General features: G+C 41.1%; 3 protein-coding genes across 3 annotated transcripts; 2 read left to right on the top strand and 1 right to left on the bottom strand.

Moving 5' to 3' along the window:
* Nucleotides 1-729: 729 nt before the first annotated feature.
* Nucleotides 730-5,177, bottom strand: scpep1 (serine carboxypeptidase 1). Its single transcript, XM_058049923.1, has 13 exons — nucleotides 5,029-5,177; nucleotides 4,161-4,300; nucleotides 3,950-4,039; nucleotides 3,722-3,877; nucleotides 3,457-3,531; nucleotides 3,249-3,321; nucleotides 2,904-2,941; nucleotides 2,697-2,825; nucleotides 2,516-2,600; nucleotides 1,549-1,662; nucleotides 1,337-1,474; nucleotides 1,105-1,268; nucleotides 730-879 (listed from the first exon to the last, which is right to left on the bottom strand). The coding sequence occupies exons 1-13, from the start codon at nucleotides 5,084-5,086 to the stop codon at nucleotides 817-819; spliced, it is 1,323 nt and encodes a 440-aa protein (XP_057905906.1). The 5' UTR covers nucleotides 5,087-5,177; the 3' UTR covers nucleotides 730-816.
* A 241-nt stretch (nucleotides 5,178-5,418) lies between these two features.
* coil (coilin p80) lies at nucleotides 5,419-9,048 on the top strand. The gene is made up of 7 exons (XM_058049922.1): nucleotides 5,419-5,735; nucleotides 5,835-6,540; nucleotides 6,647-6,733; nucleotides 7,578-7,625; nucleotides 7,726-7,795; nucleotides 8,190-8,278; nucleotides 8,388-9,048. Exons 1-7 carry the CDS (start codon nucleotides 5,473-5,475, stop codon nucleotides 8,433-8,435), a joined length of 1,311 nt encoding a protein of 436 aa, XP_057905905.1. The 5' UTR covers nucleotides 5,419-5,472; the 3' UTR covers nucleotides 8,436-9,048.
* An 805-nt stretch (nucleotides 9,049-9,853) lies between these two features.
* Nucleotides 9,854-17,479, top strand: rab11fip4a (RAB11 family interacting protein 4 (class II) a). The gene is made up of 15 exons (XM_058049209.1): nucleotides 9,854-10,286; nucleotides 11,071-11,158; nucleotides 11,238-11,320; nucleotides 11,545-11,651; nucleotides 11,785-11,907; nucleotides 12,543-12,677; nucleotides 12,930-12,965; nucleotides 13,752-13,860; nucleotides 13,938-14,041; nucleotides 14,529-14,669; nucleotides 14,756-14,837; nucleotides 14,897-15,034; nucleotides 15,098-15,244; nucleotides 16,221-16,364; nucleotides 17,125-17,479. The coding sequence occupies exons 1-15, from the start codon at nucleotides 10,134-10,136 to the stop codon at nucleotides 17,239-17,241; spliced, it is 1,707 nt and encodes a 568-aa protein (XP_057905192.1). The 5' UTR covers nucleotides 9,854-10,133; the 3' UTR covers nucleotides 17,242-17,479.
* Nucleotides 17,480-18,947: the final 1,468 nt, after the last annotated feature.

The raw sequence follows: 18,947 nt of genomic DNA, 5'->3' as shown, positions 1-18,947 counted from the left end.
TTTTTTCAGATTAAAATGAACAAAGCATTATTAGAGCCCTGTAGACATGACAAAACACGACTATAGTCACATTTAGCTAGCGACCTAAACGGAAGCCTTCAAGTTATTTCCTTTAAACTTAAATAGCCAAAAACTTACCACTTCCACACGGATAGGGAGGATAACTATTAACAGTTATTTAACCTTTAACATGAACATTAATCAAACGTAATAATTTTTTCTGGGTACATGATACCATACAGCATCCATATCAAACTTGCGCGGGCCGCACTAACATTAAACTTTCATATCAAGGCGGGGGCCTCAAACTACTGTCCTGCGGGCCACATTTGGCCCACGGGCCGCGTGTTTGAGACCCCTGTTCTACATGAACGAGTGAAAAGTTCTCCTGCTATTCCAAGTGGAAGTGGTAGGTTTTGGGCTTCTTACTTCTTCCCCACACCGTTTGAAATTTTTAAGTTTAGAATTAATTGGAGGTTATCTCGCCCTGTGTCGTCTTTGTCCCTCCAGACTTAGACTGTGTATTGGCAATGTGAGAAAACAGCAATATGAGTGTTTATTTATCTCAGTCATAGCGGTAGTAGGCCGCAGGTAGTGAGTGAACAAATTCAGAGGTGTCCTTCAGTCCTAAAGGACTTTTGAATGACGTAACATTTATTATATATAATTATATCACTTTTCACCCTTTATTTTTCATACTATTATTGGTTGATAGGATAGAAACACCAGTAGTGTATAAAACAAATACATTCATCTTTATTAGGAATTGCTTTGGTTTAAAAGGAAAGTACAAAAAAGGTGACTTGATTGGATGCATCAGACTTGCTTGGTGATCATCTTCATCATCTGCAAAGCCATTGCTCCCTGATCTGATGGAATCTGTCCGACGAGAAGAACAACTTTCATTTCAAATGCCACACAAAATGATGGAGCAACAAAGTTAATCTTAAAGAATGTGAAAAATGATTGAAAAGTGTTCAAAAGTGTCCTCTTAAGCTTCCTTCATCAACGTCTCTGGTAATATATATAGTTTATGGGATTTATTATGACGTCTCGGACCACTAATTATCATCCACCCTGTAATTATTAGCAAGTGTTGCTTACCATGTGACCTGCTTTGAGGATCCAATAGAAGGCAAAGTTCTTAAAGGACTTCACAAAAGCGCCAGTGACACCTGGAGAGGCGGGGTCATCCAAGGCCGTCCATCTCAGCTTGTTAAAACCCGGCAGCCCCGCCCACTGCAGCTTCTGCACCCACAGCTCCTGACCTGAAAGAGTCCGTCCACATCACCCTTCCATGTGTGGTGCGGGAATAACGGCGCTATGAAAAGGTTACCCAGCGTGTCCACTATCAGGTCCAACTGTCCGTTGTACACAGACACGTTGACTCCGGCAGCCAGCAGCCCGTCGACCACATTGACCACAGGCCTCATAAAGTCTCCCGCCATGTAGCTGAACACCTCCTCAGCCTGACCTGCAAACACAGTCACGCTCCATATGCTGTATGACGCTCTATATGATTATACTTCTACGGGATTGGATCAGTACCTCCCCAGGTGACGTTGTCAGGGATAATACCCAATTTCTCTCGTATTTCTCCGTTCATCAACTCACTGAGTGTTTGGCTTTGCAGGGGGTGGATGTGCCGCCTGGCTTGGAGGGCTGCAAGACGGTCAGTAGATTTCAATACAATTTCAGTTCTGATTGTGGCTGTTGAGATCCTAAAAATATCACTTAATAACTTTTTTTTTTTTTAAACACAAATGGAAAAATAAATAATTTTTACAAGAATGAAGTCCAAATATTAAGAAAAAAAGAAACAAGAAAAAGTCATAATTTTATCAAAAATCTTAATCTTAGTAAAATAGAGTTGAAATATTAATGAAAAATCAATTTTAAAGTAATGTAAGAAACACAGTTTTATTTTTTTATGTTTCAAAAAATGGTCTGTTATAAAAATAAAGTCTAATTATGGGGAAAAGTCATTACGAAAAGAAACTGAACAAGAGTAAAGTTGAAACAGTTGGAAAATTCGACCCTAACTGGACCCATGACGCAAAAGTCCAAATATTACAAGGAAGAAGTTCTATTTTTACAACAAAAACTGCAATTGTATGAGAATACTCTCATATTAAGAGGCAATATAATGTAATTTAAGTAGCATGGAGTTGGAATATTAGAGAAAAAATGTTATTCTTTTAAAAGATAAAATAAAGTTGTAATGTTTGGAGAAAAAGTTATTACAAAATATTATGCAAAAAAATGTACAGATTAAGAAAAATGAGTTTTAAAAAAATAAAGAACCTATATGACAAAACTGAGGCATTTTTGTGGACCTCGCTTAAAAAAAAAAAGTGGCCTCTCTAAGCTGAAGACTGCAAAATGTACAAAAACATAGTGCAGTGTCACAGCACAACATCCACAATGTGTTTGTTTCCATCCATCACCCATTAGTGCACATGCACACACACACACACACACACACACACAGAGAGCGTGATGGAAGCATGCTTACATATAAAGTTCCTTCCTGCTGATGAGGCCAAGTGGTCATATGACTGCTGTGAGAGGATGTTGTAGAAGTTGACTCCGTTGGTGTTCTAAGGAAAAAGGTGACACGTGTGTCATATTCCAATTGTGACAGCCACTAAGGTTCTCACTAGAAAGCCTGACTGTCTGATTTAGCGGTAGCCAACCTGCTCCACCACCGTCTCGGCCACAGACCACAGCTCTGTAGCTTTCTGGAACTGCTTTTGCTCCACGGCGTCCTTCACTGCCTCTGCCGCATCCATGACTTCCTTCAGGCCGTGATCGTCCAGCAGAGACTGCAAGCAATACGGCGCAAGGAAAGCGCTTCAGGGGAATGATCATATCCTCATTTTATAATTTCTCTTGCAACTTACAGTAGCGTAAAGATATGGGCCCCACGTCATGACGGAGTCTGTGGATGAAACACAAGGTTGAAGCTTTAAAGAGTTTGTTAGACGCACAATCATGGTTGAAAATGCTCCTTTTTTGCTGGGAAAGACCACTCATGTAAGTCAGGAATGTCCAACGTGTGGCCTCAGCATGTTCCAAAAATATCCTTTTGCAAGAAAACTCACTAAAAATCAACTCATTTTTTAAAAAATGAAGTAAAAATATGAGAAAAATACACCCTTATGACCAAGCTGAGATTAAATATGTATGATATCTGTTTATATCACATCATCCAGGATCCATGACAATGTAAAGGTGGTGATACTGACCCACTGGTGATATCCAAGAGTCTCCAAGCGCCACACCGGCAAAGTTGCATTTGACATCCCCTCGAGCCAAAGCCTAGAGGAAGAGACATGACTCGGTCATGAACATGTACAGCCATTAGTTAGCCTTGCTTCCTACCGACGTCACTCTACTCGCTTTTTCCACACCTTACTCTTTCCTCTGCACGTAAAAAAGGAAATGTTGACTGACCTTAGTGAGTTGAAGGGAGATGGCGGCTGCCATCTTTCCTCCGTACGACTCGGAAAATATGTAGAACGGTATGCTCTGTCAAAACAAAAGCAGTCGCTTAACTTGGAATAATGAAATAAGAAACAATACAGTAAGCAGAGCACGCCGCTGAGGGAATCATGTGGCATAGCAGGGACTGGAAATCTAATTAGTCACAGTATGGAGCCCTGAGGTACACCGTAAACTACAGCATTAAATCTCAGAGTAGGGATAGCTAAGGCCTTACCTGAAACTCATCCACCTTCTCAAAGAAATGTTTGAGGAGGATGAGCATGTCCGAAGCCACGGTGTCAATGTCGGTGGCGTAACAATCTGGCCTTTCCGTGTAGCTAAAGCCCGTCCCCACAGGGTTGTCTACGAATAAAACACTGGCTGCCTTTACCTGCAAGCCAGCACACAGACACTTGATTAGAAGGAGGAAAATATCTTCCACTATGAAGTGTAAGCATCTTACCCAGCTGCTCTTTCTGGGTTGTAGGTCGACATTCAGCGGTCCAATCTCCCCAAAGTTGCCAAAGCCACTTCCCGAGCCTCCTGGTCCGCCCTACGTGTAAATACACATGCTGTTCATGTTTAGCCACCATGGATAACACACGTACTGTACAGTACACCAAGTATGAAGCTGACGCCATCTTGCAAAGCCTCATATAATGTTTGTGTCCCACCTGCAGCCACATGATGAGGGGAAGTTGCTGGTATTTGAAAGACGGGTTGTCTGCGTAGTAAAGCCACCAGAACATGTGGGCCCCATCTCGAACGTCCACATAGTCCCACACTTCTCTTCGAGCCAGTGGAGACGAGGACCCTGCAAACAAACGCCAGCTATTTTAATGTGAAAAGCTGTAGGTATGAACGCCCGTGTTTGACTTTCTCAACTCTGCAGTGAGGACAGACATTACATTAGAAACAGTAGGATGAAACAGTAGCATGAAATCTTTTTAATTATTTATTTATTTTTTTTACTTTTATTCGTCCCTCAGTGGGGAAATTTGTATTGCACAGCAGCAAAAGTACAGAGTCAGTTAAGCAGTACAAAATACACAATTTAGAAAAATAAACAATATAAACAACCCAAGTATTAACAAAATCAACAGTTTTTCCCAGAGTTATATACAATATAGTATGTAGATAATATGAAACGAGATGAGATATATAACCAGTCTATACACTGAGATCTCGTTAGAGAGTTAATATGAGGCATTATGGAAATACTTCACATAGAACTTAGTATATTGCATTTAAAGCCCTTAATATTGCACATGGAGGTTGATCAGATAATTGCACAGTGAAGTAGCAAAGTTGGGCAAGCAACTTTTAACTACACAACTGGATGTTCACTACTTATAGGTACATTACACACGCTAAAACCTTTCTTACCACGCAAAAACAGACAAATGCACAAGCTTTAGGTCATTAAGTAAAACAAAACAGCATTTAATACATGCTCGCGTCTCCTTTCAGAGTGGATTTTACCAATCCTGTCGCATAAAAATAATGATAATGACTATTCCGGTTAATATTACACTGTACTACCTTTGTTGGCGATGACCATCAAAAAGAGCAAAACAAAGCCAACAGCAGATCGACCCATTTTCGCGTCCACGGCTTAGAAATCACATGACATCACTCAGTCAGCTGACACTTTCTGCATCTTCTTCGTGTATTTTTCAGAGGAATAGGCGCTGCTCGCTGCTGCCATCTACCTGTGACTAAGTTATTGCCGAGGTATGGCAGCTTTCCTTGACAGTCTCCAGGGCTGTGTTTCCATGGACAGACGTTTATTTTTATTGTTTATTAAACTCATAACTCTTTAAATTATTTTGTACCACAACATTTGTATTCAGTTATAATCCAATAGTACAAAATGATGCTGCATTTTGGCATTTACGGCCTGCCGTAAATGTTTCCAAGATGGTGGTCAATTTGCGCGTGCGCAATAGCGCTAAATGTAAAATCACAACACAAGTACCAGTGAGCATGGCCGCCGCTGTACCTCCGAGCTTTAACAACCACATTCGTGTACGTTTGCACTTTGACTATCCTCCGCCAGCAGTGGCAGACTGCCGCATGTGTTGGCTACTGCTGGACTTGAACATTTGCCGCATGGTGTCCGACCTGGAGAGTATCGTCCGAGATAAGTTTGAATTGAGTCGCCGCAGCATTATCAGCCTCTTTATCGACAGTTGCTATCTACCACACACGGAAAGCATTTATGTTGTTCGCGATAATGACATCATCAGGTAAGACTTTTCATAGACCCATTCATTGTCTCTTGATGGACACCCTACCTTTAGGTCACGTGGCTTGATTGATTCCTAAACCGTTTGTTTCCATTATAGAGTGAAGGTGGACTCCTGGTCCAAAGTGAATGGTCATACGAGTGAACCGAGTGTCAACTCCAAAAAGAGACAGCGACCCAATGAGCCAAGTGATGAAAATGACACCAGCGTGCAAACAAAGAGGAAAAAGCAGTTGGAGGAGAGTGCGGACTCCAAGCAGACATCAAGCGCCGAAAGACCCAAAAAGCCCAAAAAGAAAAAGAAACAACAAAAGGCAGAAGGAAATGGCCTGACAGTCGAACCAGCATCTTTTACCCCCGTAAAAAGCCACAGAGACTCTAAGATGAAGGGCGCAGCACCACAAGCAAAATGCCAGAATCCCCCTGCTTCAGATTCTAGTTGTGATGGCAGTCTTGAAAATCAGAGAACCAAAACTAAACCCCCCAAAAAAACCAAAACAAGTACTGCAGTCCCTAGAGTAACCTCATGTAATCCGCCTAACAAGAAATATTTTCCCTCCCCGTCCTCATCAGACACACATGTCTCCAATGAAGACGTCACTGTCAATCTCCAGCCTAGAAATAATGACTTAACCACTCCTCAGTTAACACTCAGTCATCAATCAAAAACCAAACTGTCAAACTGTGCTAAGAACCAACACTGGACCTTCTCCCAGACTGACAGCGTCACACAGCAGCAGGATTCTGGTGACGTGGAAGAGGTGGGGGCGCTTCTTCAGCAGCCCACGCCGCAACAAAGCTTGTGTGTAAGTAAACAAACAGCAGTGCGGCATCTTGCTACTGTATCTCTGTGCTGTCATGGTGCTGACGTCTTTGCAAACTCCCTTCAATGTCATATTCCTGTGTGTGTAGAACGGAGCTGAAAGTACGCCACCAGATTACAGCACCATGCCCCTTCTCGCTGCCCCCCCACAAGTGGGACAGAAGATTGCCTTTAAAGTAAGACCGGTGTTTTTTTTTTTTTTATTACAGCCTCATAATTTCTAACTTAGATTAGTGTTGGAACGTCTAACTGGATGTTGTTAGGAGGATGATGATGAATAGGACGAGTTCCATCAACAATCTCCTCATTGCAAAAGCAAAACAGGCTGAACCGCACCAAAACAACGTCAGCAAACTCAACAGTTGTCCCTGCATATACACACGCACACAGTATCCTTGAGCATGTTAAAGGATCTTCTCCTCAAAAAGCGACTGTACTATATTATTGGATTTTATGACTTGACATTACCGTGTTTTCTGGACTATAAGCACTTTTTTTGTCATAGGTTGGTTGTTCCTGCGACTTATACTCCAGAGCGACTTATAAATGAAAAAACTGTTTATGATACATAAACACTGGACACCTTTTCTGTTTATGTTTATTTTTTTGTGTAGCTGGATAACCATTGTGTTAGCATATCTTACACCTATTCAGCCTTGCCTTCCAAGAGCACATAATGTCTGTTTTGGTCATAAAATAAATTACTCGCAATAAATGCGACTTATACTCCAGTGCGACTTATGTATGTTTTTTTTATACCTAATTATGCATTTTTGGCCTTATGCGACTTATACTCCAGAGCAACTTATAGTCCAGAAAATATGGTAATTTCACAGTACAGGTAGATGATAATAAATAAGTCACACAACACAGATATATAAAACACTAAATGCAAGAATTTCATGAAATAAGAATGAAAAAAACACCACCACCAAAGCCCTAGACACCTTTTATGTATGAGTATGAGTGCAGATCATGTTGTTGATATGAATGGCTTAGTCCAAACGTTTGTGTTCGCAGCTGCTGGAGCTGACTGAAAATTACACGCCAGAGGTGTCGGATTATAAGGTGAGCACATGTTCCACTGGAAGTGATATTATTTCATTAGTTATGTTTTAATATTTGAGCTCATCCCAGAGTCATGTGTTGAATGTGCTGTCTGTTTCAGGAGGGTAAGATCGTCAGCTACGACCCCACGAGCAAACAGATTGAACTGGAACTTCTCTCTGTCGCACAAGGTAGTTCTTTCTCCTCACATACACATACAGCTTTCTACAGATGCTTTTTAACATTATTAGAAGCCTAACACACTTATAGTGCAGTCCTATTACCCAATATAGTAGACACAATAAGAGAAAATAAGACATAATATAGCTCTTTTTGTACTTCCTGTTCTGTACGGTACTTCCTGTGATGGCTATTATCTCATCAGTGTAACATTACTGACACCTAGTGACCAGTAATCGAATTCTCACAGCAGGGAGTATAAAATAAGTAAGTTCGAGAATGAGCAGGGCATGAAACAGTTTTGAAGATGGATGTTATGCATTTGTAGTTTCAGCTGAGAGAAGCAAAGGAAGCAGTATTTTAATTTAAGCTGGTGTAATTTGGAATATTATGTTTCTTCTCCAGCCCCTTCAGAGCCTGGCAAATTTGACTTGGTCTACCAGAATCCAGATGGTTCAGAAATTGTGGAGTATGCTGTGTCCAGAGATTCCTGGGTAATAAATACTGTCCAGAAGTGTCAATATAAGCGTGAAAACAGCTTAGTTGTGTCCTCCTCCTGTAAAGCTGCAGACGGTAAAGCATCTTTTTACTTTCTGCACACAGGTCAAAGAGCGATGGGACTCCCTGCTGGAACCAAGGCTTATTATTTAACATTTGAGTGTTTTCATCAGGTTTTACTGAAATGACTACACAAGGGGTCCTCTTCTCACCTTCTTGTAACAGCACACCAAATCCATGACCCCTCTAGCATCCGTTAGCGTTCCATCATTTTTCTCCTGCCGTTCCATAGTGATGGCTTTCCTTTTCTTTGGCGCACTGCCGCTTGGAAGATATCACAAAGTGTAAAAAGCCAACAAACAGGCCATGTTATTCTTCCCTGGCGTTGCTGAGCGGGCGCACGCGGCATTCATTAAATTTATTGGAGCATGTTCATTACCATGAAAGTTAACACTGTAAACCAAGGACCACCTGTACTACATATTTAAATAGGAACACGCCCAGTCCAGGTTGTCCCCCCGCCTCTCACCCAAAGACAGCTGGGATAGGCTCCAGCTTACCTATGGCGCCATAGAAAATGATTGAATAGATTGATAAATGCTATGCTGGCTCCGACTATTCGCTTTTTTTTAATATAATGACCACCTTTTCTTTTAAATGTGTGTCATGTTTTACTTCCCAATGTGTTCCAGAAGTGGCACATCATGTTTTTATGTTTTGTACACACAATGCAGAATATTTTTCTAATAAAACCTTGCAGTCTGTTTTTGAGTGGAGAATAAAGATGGTTATTGTTTGAGTCGGGCTGCACGGCGGTTGAGTGGTTAGCATGCAGACCTCACAACTATGAGACCAGGGTTCAATTCCACCCTCGGCCATCTCTGTGTGGAGTTTGCATGTTCTCCCCGTGCATGCGTGGGTTTTCTCTAGGTACTTCGGTTTCCTCCCACATTCCAAAAACATGCTAGGTTATTTGGCGACTCCAAATTGTCCATGAATGTGAGTGTGAATGGTTGTTTGTCTATATGTGCCCTGTGATTGGCTGGCCACCAGTCCAGGGTGTACCCTGCCTCTCGCCCAAAGACAGTTGGGATAGGCTCCAGCACCCCCGCAACCCTTGTGAGGATAAGCAGTCGAAAATGAATGAATGAATTGTTTGAGTCACACAGCAAGCATCCGTCGCCATGACGACTACCTGATACACAGCTACGCTCACAAGTACACTTCTCAGCATTGTTCATCAACATGCATGTTTTATTTCAACCGTTCTTTTTATTTTTACCAGGGTGTAATAATGGTACAACATACACCTCCACGAGTTTCAAAATAGAACAAGTTGGACTTATTTAGGCTTACAAAGGGTGAAAAGTACATGAATAGTGCATGTTTTTAATGATAGCTTCATTAGAATCTCAACAAGAAAGAAAGATTGTAAATGAACATAGGAGGTCCCAAGGACGGTAATGACATTAGAGGTGCTGAAGGTTCCAGAATGTCTTTGAAGTGGCCAAAGAAGACCAAAGAAAGCCTGTGAAGTTTTAGTGACGATGATTGGCTACAGCTGCTACTTTGCTCATCGAAGGCACATCCTTCAAATTATTGTACCTTAGTGGTCAAACTGCTGAATGAATTCATTTTAAAATGGTAAATAGTTATTTCTTATAATAATAAATATAAACCATAATTACATGATAGGCACTGATGACGCAACAGCCTTCCTAATTAGAAATCATCGCCATTTTCTCAACATTGGTAGCCTGTGGGAAGCAGAGAATCCATCCCTGCCGCATATTTGTGTCTTTCTGCTGGATTCTATCCTTTCAGTTCAATAAAAAGCCACATAATAAAGCGATGGAAGGCGATCCTGTCCGCGACAGAAAGCTGCTGTTGGTCTTGCTGAGGAAGCTAAAGGAGGTTTTCGAGGCGTGTGACGAGGATGCGGATGGATTCATCCAGGTGAAGCATCTGCTCCACATCGCCGAGCAGCTCGGCCAAGGAGACGAGGTGAGACGCTTCATGGTTACCGTAATGTTCCCAGGATGGGTTCACCAGAATAGCGGTGCTAAAATGCATCGCCTTGTTTTCGTAGCACCTTATTGAGTGACAGGTTATTCGGGGCTTTTGTTTGTTTACATGAACTATAGCATTAAAACGACAATGGAGTCGTAATGGCTGGAAGATGAAACCGTTCCATTTTATGTGTGGAGTTATTTGTTGAGGTGGGCGTGTCGATCAAACAGCCACATTATCGATACAAATCATATTAATGTATTTATATATTGGTTCCCTCGTTCGTAGCGGTTAATTGGTTCCAGACACGACCACAACGAATGAATATGAGGGATATAAGATTCAATGTTAATGTAATATTTTCGTAGTAGAGCATAGAAATCCTGCTTATGATTTTCTAAATACGTTTTATTTTTACATTAGAGCGCAGTAGGCATGAAATAACATCCCTATAGTCATATTTACACTATTATTATTCATTGTTTCAGCTCTTATGTGTGCTCGCGAATTAGCAAGCTATCCAGTTAGCCTCAAATTCAGCTAAAGCTCTGATTTGACATGATTTGTAGAATAGTTTGTTTGCCCCCCCCAAAAAACGGATGTGACGTCACGTGACAGGCAACAATAAAAAATACTTTTCCAGCAGCTAAATATTTGTGGCGTTACTTTTGTATGATAAAATATGCTTGTCTTAGACTGTTTGCTTGTTTTCCACATTTTGCCCCATTGAAGTGTTTTCGTAAAAGATTGTAGCGGACGTTCTTTCCATCTCTTTTAGGTAAGGACATTTATCAGCTTCCTGAATCCTCACACTCACGGGAAGCTCAGTTTCAAAGACTTTTGCCGTGCAGTATTTGCTATCAAAGGTACTACAACACACCGCTACTTCATATGAACAACATCTTGCTCATCAAACTAAAAATGCTCCTAATTTTCTCTTGGTAGGTTATGAGGAGATACTGAAGATGGTTTTGAGTCCTTGCGGTCTTACTTCTAACCTTCCGGCAAACACTCCTTCCCGTTGCCAGGTAAAGTCCTTGTATTTGAATAAAGATGTTTAAGATTAAGATAAGATTAAGATATGCCTTTATTCGTCCCTCAGTGGGGAAATTTGTAATGAAAGCAAACAGTAAATGAGCAAACATGACATTTCTAAAATACATTTCTAACTGTTAGCACTATGGACAGTGCTAATTTTGTTAAAGGTGTGACCTTCTAACCTTTGACCTTGTCTTTTCCTATCTGCACACAGTCGTTCCCAGAGAGCAGTGCACATGCTACGGTGCAAAGTGGAAGGGACGAGCCTGAAAAGGAAAGCTGCCACACGTCAGCCATCATGGACTCAGCGTGGCAAAACCAGTCAGTTACATCATTTCTAAGAACATGAAATATCATACTCCATTATGATGAATCTGTGGTAGCGATATTCCTTGTCAATCTCACGTAGCTTCTTTGTTTACTGATACCCTGTGGTGCTCCATCATCTCTCCAGGGAGGAGCAGTTTGAAGACTACGGCGAAGGAGAGGATGTGGAATATTCTCCAAGCAGCCCAAGACAGGACAATGACACCCAAGCTAACAGCATCTCCGATTTGGGATCCTCCCTTCCACCCAGGTTTGTAAAAAAAAACCCTCGTACAAACAACACACTTTATTAGAAAGATATACAAAAGTACACACTGCAATGTCAGAAATGCCAAAATCTACAGACAGAGCGGCAAAGAAACCAGAAAAAATAAATCATAAAAAACTTAGAAAGTCCAAAAGAACAGATACTGCAACAAAGTATGGGAGTTAGTACTATAATTATCATATTTGTCCAATCATTTCACAATGGGTACCATCAGTAATTCCAAAAATCCCTTTTCAGCCAGGTGGGGGTGCTGTTCTGCCAGTGGAAGCTTATTTCCCCATTAGTTTATTTCACGGTAAAAGTGCATTATAGGTTCTACATAATGTATAACACACTATGGGAACGTTTTACTGTAACGGGAGATCAGATATGTACAATATATTTCCTGAAAATATGATCTTATTAGTCTTCCTGGTGTCTATGCAGGACCTCTGAATCGTGTAAATTCAAGGAGGACAGGAATGTCAGTCAGAAAACAGGAAGTGACCAAAGTGAGAGTGTTAGGATGCAGAGCATGAAAGCTCAGCAAGCACGTACATTCAATGTGTACTGTAGATAGTCAGTCCCAAGTACAATATGCAATTAGTATTTACTGTCTGGATCTTTTGGAACTGCAGTGTAGGACACACACCTCAGAAGATGCGGCAACTGTACACGAGTGAGCTGCTGGATATCTACTGCTCTCAGTGCTGCAAGAAAGTCAATCTGCTCAATGACTTGGATGCCCACCTCCAAAACGTCAAGGCCAACAGGTAACGTCCATGCATACTATACTTACCAAGGCATAGACCACTACACTGCTTGTGTAGTTGTTGAGTTTTAGCAGGCGGAATAATACTTGTTTGGTGTGAGCTTTCCAACTAATTGTCTTCCATTTTCCTAAAATGAGCTACGTATGTTAGGCTTTAAATTGGCATTCTTCCAGTTCTGGCCATGTCATGCAGACACACCCAGGTGGGGGAACTGTTAAATAAACGATGCAAACAGTTCTTCTTGTGTTTCAGCCCAAACAGAAAGATATCCAGCACAGCATTTGGACGGTGAGTATTTATTGATATTCATTCATTCATTTCCTACTGCTCACGAGGGTCACAGGGGTGCTGGAGCCTATCCCAGCTGTCTTGAGAGGCGGGGTACACCCTGGACTGGTGGCCAGCCAATCACAGGGCACATATAGACAAACAACCATTCACACTCACATTCATACCTATGGACAATTTGGAGTCGCCAATTAACCTAGCATGTTTTTGGAATGGGGGAGGAAACTGGAATACCCGGAGAAAACCCACACATGCATCGGGAGAACCGAGGGTGGAATTGAACTCGGATCTCCTAGCTGTGAGGCCTGCATGCTAACCACTCCTACACCATGCAGCCCTTTATCGATATTGTCTTCAAATATATAATATTTTTTGTGAATCATGATGATTACAAATGGGAAAACAATGAAATATTTCTCATCAAAAGTAGTGGTCACCAACATAAGCAGATTTCAGTATAGTATAGTAGTATAACTTCTTATGATATGCAGATTAGTGTAGTGTGTAGAGCATGGCAGGGTAGAAATGTTAATAATCATTTAAAAATATATATTTAAAATGAATTACAAATAATTAAATGAATGTTAATACTATCAACTAATTATATAACCATACAATTTTTAAACAAAAAAATAAAGAATGAAAATTAATAAATAAATGCAAAACTTGCACGAATGAAAGGGACTAAAGAACATCTGTGTCAGTCAAAAGGATGACATCAGTTACTTAAAAAGATCTACCTTGACATAAAACATACTGATTTGTGGTGTCTGGTCCTCGGTGCAGCCAGCTGTTTCAGGCCAACCACGGCGTGTTCGACTGCAGTCAGGGAAGCAGCACGGAAGACTTGGTGGCGGACAGCATCGACTCCTGTGATGTCAACATCACAGAGAAGGTATTACTGTACTCTCACTAGTACATCATCTCCTTTTGAAGAAATGTGGATGAAATGTAAGCCAGCGTGTCCTTCAGGTGAGTTACCTGGAGAAGAAGGTGACGGAGCTGGAGAGTGACAGTCTGGCCAATGGGTACCTCAAGTCTAAACTCAAACAGGAGAATACCAAACTGGTTCATCGGTAAGTATTTATTCTCATACTTTAACGTTTTTACTTCAGAACTTTTTACACAACCTAATCTCCCAAAAAGTTGATTTGTGGTTTATGGTTGTTTGTTATAGTATGACAACTTTAAAAAGAAGAATTTGTCTTGAATATTTCAACTCTGTGCTCTTAAAATATAAATGTAAATATTTTTCCTCATAATATTACAATTTTATAGTTTTTTTCTTCCAACTGTTTTAAATTGTGTTGTGAAAAATTTCGTCTTGTCAGTGTGACTTTATTGCTATAAAGTTTTCGCCACCTAATTTCCCCAAAATTGTATTTGTTGTTTTGCTTCTCACTTGAATTGAGTCTTCTTTCTTTAATAATCCAACTTAATGATAGTAAAATGATTTTTTTCCATGTGACCGACTGTGGGATGATGGTTGGTTTCTGATTGGTTGACACTTTGAAGGAAGGTGTGAAATGAGATAATGAGATGTGTGTATTGATTGCTTTCCAGGGTACACGAGCTGGAGGAGCAGATGAAGGATGTGGAGGCGAGGGCGGATCAGAGTCTGGAGGAAGAGACGAGGAGGCATTGTGACGTTTACTGCAAGATGGAAGGGGAAAGAAACACGGAGATAGACTTCCTGTGTAGCAGGTAGGTTGACTACATGGACGTGTGTGACCGGAACTCTTCTTCTCATACTCTGACCAGCGGGTGAAGATATTTGTGTTGATGTGCAGGATCCAGCAGTTACTGGAAGAGAACGGTGAAATGAAAACAAACGTGTGCAGGCTCAAGTCTCAGACGGAGAAACTGGACCAGGTGACAAACTAGATTCACATCTCCTGTTCGTTGTGTCAAACAAATCCAAATTGTTTTAGGAGAAGCAGAAGGAGATGGACAAGCTGGAGGACACCAGCCTGAGGCTCAAAGATGAGGTGGACACGTACAGGAAGATCATGGCTAAAGTTTGGCAAAACCGTCGTGAGTTTCATAAGGAGAAGGAGTCCATGCAGGAGGTGAGAAGGTGAGAGGTGTTCAATGACTTGATGGGATCTGATCTCCAGTATCCCCCAACGCAGCTCATTGACGATCTACGCAAAGAACTGGACTACCTGCAGCTCTTTCAGATGGAAATAGAGAATCCTGGGAAGGGGAAGGAGCTTTACGAACACAACAGCAAGCCCCGGGAGGTGGAAATGGAACAGGATGTCAAGAAATTGAAACAGGTTGGTAGACGTGAGGGGCCGCACGGTGGACGAGTGGTTAGCATGTTGGCCTCACAGTCACAAGATAGGCCAGACATGGGTTGGAATCTTCGCTTGGGCATCTCTGTGCGGAGTTTGCAAGTTCTCCCCGTGCGTGTGTGGGTTTTCTCCGGGCTCCAGTAAACCCACGGTCTGGAGGACCAACATAGACCAGCTACCAACATGAAAACACAACGTATGCTGGTAGCTGGTCTTTAGGGTTATCTTTTTCGTTGTATAAAAACAAGATGGATGCCAGACATTTGTTTGTCAACTGGTGTGAATTGCCAGACTGATTAAAATAGAAGTGGTTTGAAAGCGGTTTGAAAGCATATGATATGCTGCTACACCCGGGGTTCGTCTTTCTCTGCTTCCGATTCGCTTTTCATCACTGATGCTAAATAAGCCTTGAGTGTGGCAGAATTTGGATGAAGAATGTGAGGAACGCCCTTGAATACAAGAAATAACTAAAGGTGCTGTTCCTGTTCATCTCACCGCCGCATCCTGTAAGCTTAAATGTTCATTCATGCCCTTTGTTCATAATTTCTATGTATATAGAATTGTGTTATGCATGTAAAACTATGACAATGTGTGAACATGTAAGACTTGCGGCGTTAACTGTGTTATGTATCTAGCAAAGAACTACAGAACCAACCGCTGATGACATCATAGACGGGCAATAGAGCCAACTTTGCCTTCCTATTTCCATGTATTAGCAAGCTAATAGGATGCTAACAAGGATGTTTTGTGATAAATAGACATGAATAAGACAGTTGGACATAGTACATTAATAACACCACAAGCATGCTAATCTGAACCCAGGCTAAACTGGGCTGATGTGAAGTGAAAATCTTCTCTGTAACGAGAGTTTCCAAAACCTCTAGAAGGAAATTAAAAAATATCCCCCAGAGGAAAGTTTGAAAAAGAAGACTGACAGGACATGTTTGTGCCTCCACAGGAGAACCATAAACTCCGAAATCAAAACGACGACTTGAACGCCCAGATTCTAAGTCTGAGTTTATACGAGACCAAGAGCTTGTTCTCATGCCACTCAAAGGTCCAGTGTCTGGCGGCAGAGATTGACAACGCGTCCAAGGATGAGGTTGGTCAGCACACAGCAGCCCACTTAAGTCCACGTCGACATAAGCGGTTGTCGAAAGCAGCTGCTGCTTTTACTTGTAACTTTGTCAAGGATTATTCCACCCATTGCAGTTTTTTTGGAATGGAATATTTCCACTGTGTTTTAGATGACTACAGCAACATGTTTGTGCTTATCTTCCTGTTCTATTTATATGCACACACACACACACACTTCTGTTTCTATTTTTTCATCTCTGTATGAGAAGCGTTTATCCATCCAACCCAGACTGTCTGCAGCCATTTCAAAACTAATACTAATACTCAGCTAATTTAATCAAATTTTTAATGAATTTTAAATGAATACAGTCTTCCCTCGTTATATCACGATTTCATTATCGCTCCCACGCTATATTGCCTTCTTGAAGAAATGAATGAATGAAGAAATGATGGCTGTTGTCTAAAATACAAGTGATATAAGTTAAGATATGCCTTTAATGAGGCCCACAAGGGGAAATTTCAGATGTAGTATTGTGGTCCCTAGCGGGAAATAAAAGGTTCTCCTCCCATCCCATGTGGAAGTGGTACATTTTTGGGTTCTTAAATTTAGAAAAAAGTGGAAATGTCAAGCTCAATCATGGTGACGTTATTGAAAGTAGTGCTCGTCATGGGCGTATCTCTTTTTTTTTCTTTTTTTTTTGCCATTCCCAGGCAGTCTTGGAAAGTGAAAAGCAGGGCACTGCTGTATTTTCATGTGTTGTACGATGACTCTCCATGTCTTTCAGCTGGTGGATGCTTTGAAAACGCAAGAGGAGATCAACCTGCGTCTGAGGAAATACATGGACAAGATTATATTGGCCATTCTCGACCATAACCCCTCTATCCTGGAGATCAAGTGCTGAGCCAAGAGCAGACCCTGGATCACACAAACACTTGTGTACATGACTGCTACCCCGACATATCATCAAGCATCACATTGCCATGTTTAGTGTACATATCAGAACAATATCAAAGAGGATCATCAGTGTATCACTGCATTCATCAGCTTAACACAATAACACCACTTGTCATTACCTTTTGTCATCTAAACTTAGATGTTGAATTCAATAAATATATATATTTATATATGTGCAACAATGAGTAACTCAAGGAAACTGTGTTGATTTCAAAAATTATTTTAATTGTCATTCCTTCATTCGGGGGTGTCCAAAGGTGTCCCAGTGGGGGCCACATAGTGAAAAATAAAAGGATGCCACTTTGATATTTACTTTACATATGCTAACAAGTTTGGCGAGTGGTTAGCGTGCAGGCCACACAGCGAGGAGACTGGAGTTCGATTCCACCCTCGTTCATCTCTGTGTGGAGTTTGCATGTTCTCTCCGTGCATGCGTGGGTTTTCTCTGGGTACTCCGGTTTCCAAAAACATGCTAGGTTAATTGGCGACTCCAAATTGTCCATAGGTATGAATGTGAGTGTGAATGGTTGTTTGTCTATATGTGCCCTGTGATTGGCCGGCCACCAGTCCAGGGTGTACCCCGCCTCTTGCCCGAAAGCAGCTGGGATAGGCTCCAGCACCCCTGTGACCCTCTTTAAAATAAGCGGTAGAAAATGAATGAATGAATAATTTTCCACAAATTGCAAAATGGCGATTTCCTCATCAAATGACATTCTCGTAAAAGTAAGCAAACTATTTTTTTCTTAATATTTTGACTTTACTCCCATAACTACTGCTAATTTTTTTTGCAGTTTCTTCTTAAATGCTATTTTTTAAAACATACCATGGGCCACCAAAAAAACAGACACAGGCCACAAGTGGCACCTGTACCGCTCTTTGGACACCCCTGACTTGGCTCATAAGAGGTTAGACCAATTAGTGGTGGATGTAAAGTGATGGTGGATATATGACAATTTGATGTTTTTTTTTTAATAAAATAGTAATTCATGTGAAAGCTGTGATGTTACATGATCTGTATGTGACATTGTTCATGCTGAATGTATTTACCTGTGTAGCACAAATGTACTTTGAACTGAGCAAAGAACATGTACGTTCTTTGTTCACGTGCCGTATTGCATTCATTTGGTTGGAATGTAACACCTGACAGCCTATTCAGTCGTTACAATTCTTACATGGATTTCAAATGAGCTTTTGTGGTATAACACAAAAAAATGTTTAGAAATGAGCTAGCTTACCTGACACTGCCATTGTGGAGAAGTCGTATGCAGGGATGTTATTCCTTACAGTAGCCAATTGGGAGAAGAAGGAAGTGTTCTTTGTCAGATAATCACTGTAGCACACTTGGAAGTTGTGTGGTTGTTTTTAAAGATAATGAGCAGACAAATGATTTATGCTATTTGATTACTTGGGATTGATTACTCATCCAAGGCTACTCTGGCTACTCTAGTGCTATTTCAATAAAGTCGTGTTTGCTATGACTGGCATATTCTTCAGTATATGTACAGTATAATCATGTATTTGGATTCAATGTTAATAAAAGGAATATTTTTGTAGTAAAAGCAGCGCTACAGATAACTGAAAAAAAATATCAGTTTCTCTAGTATTTCAAATGGGGGTGTGTGTGAAAACATTTCTGTTTCTTGGGGCGGGGGG

Source organism: Doryrhamphus excisus, chromosome 15 (genome assembly GCF_030265055.1).
Source record: "Doryrhamphus excisus isolate RoL2022-K1 chromosome 15, RoL_Dexc_1.0, whole genome shotgun sequence".
Lineage (NCBI taxonomy): Eukaryota > Metazoa > Chordata > Actinopteri > Syngnathiformes > Syngnathidae > Doryrhamphus > Doryrhamphus excisus.
The sequence above is the reverse complement of the archived record's forward strand: the minus strand, read 5'-3'. Positions and strand labels throughout refer to the sequence as shown.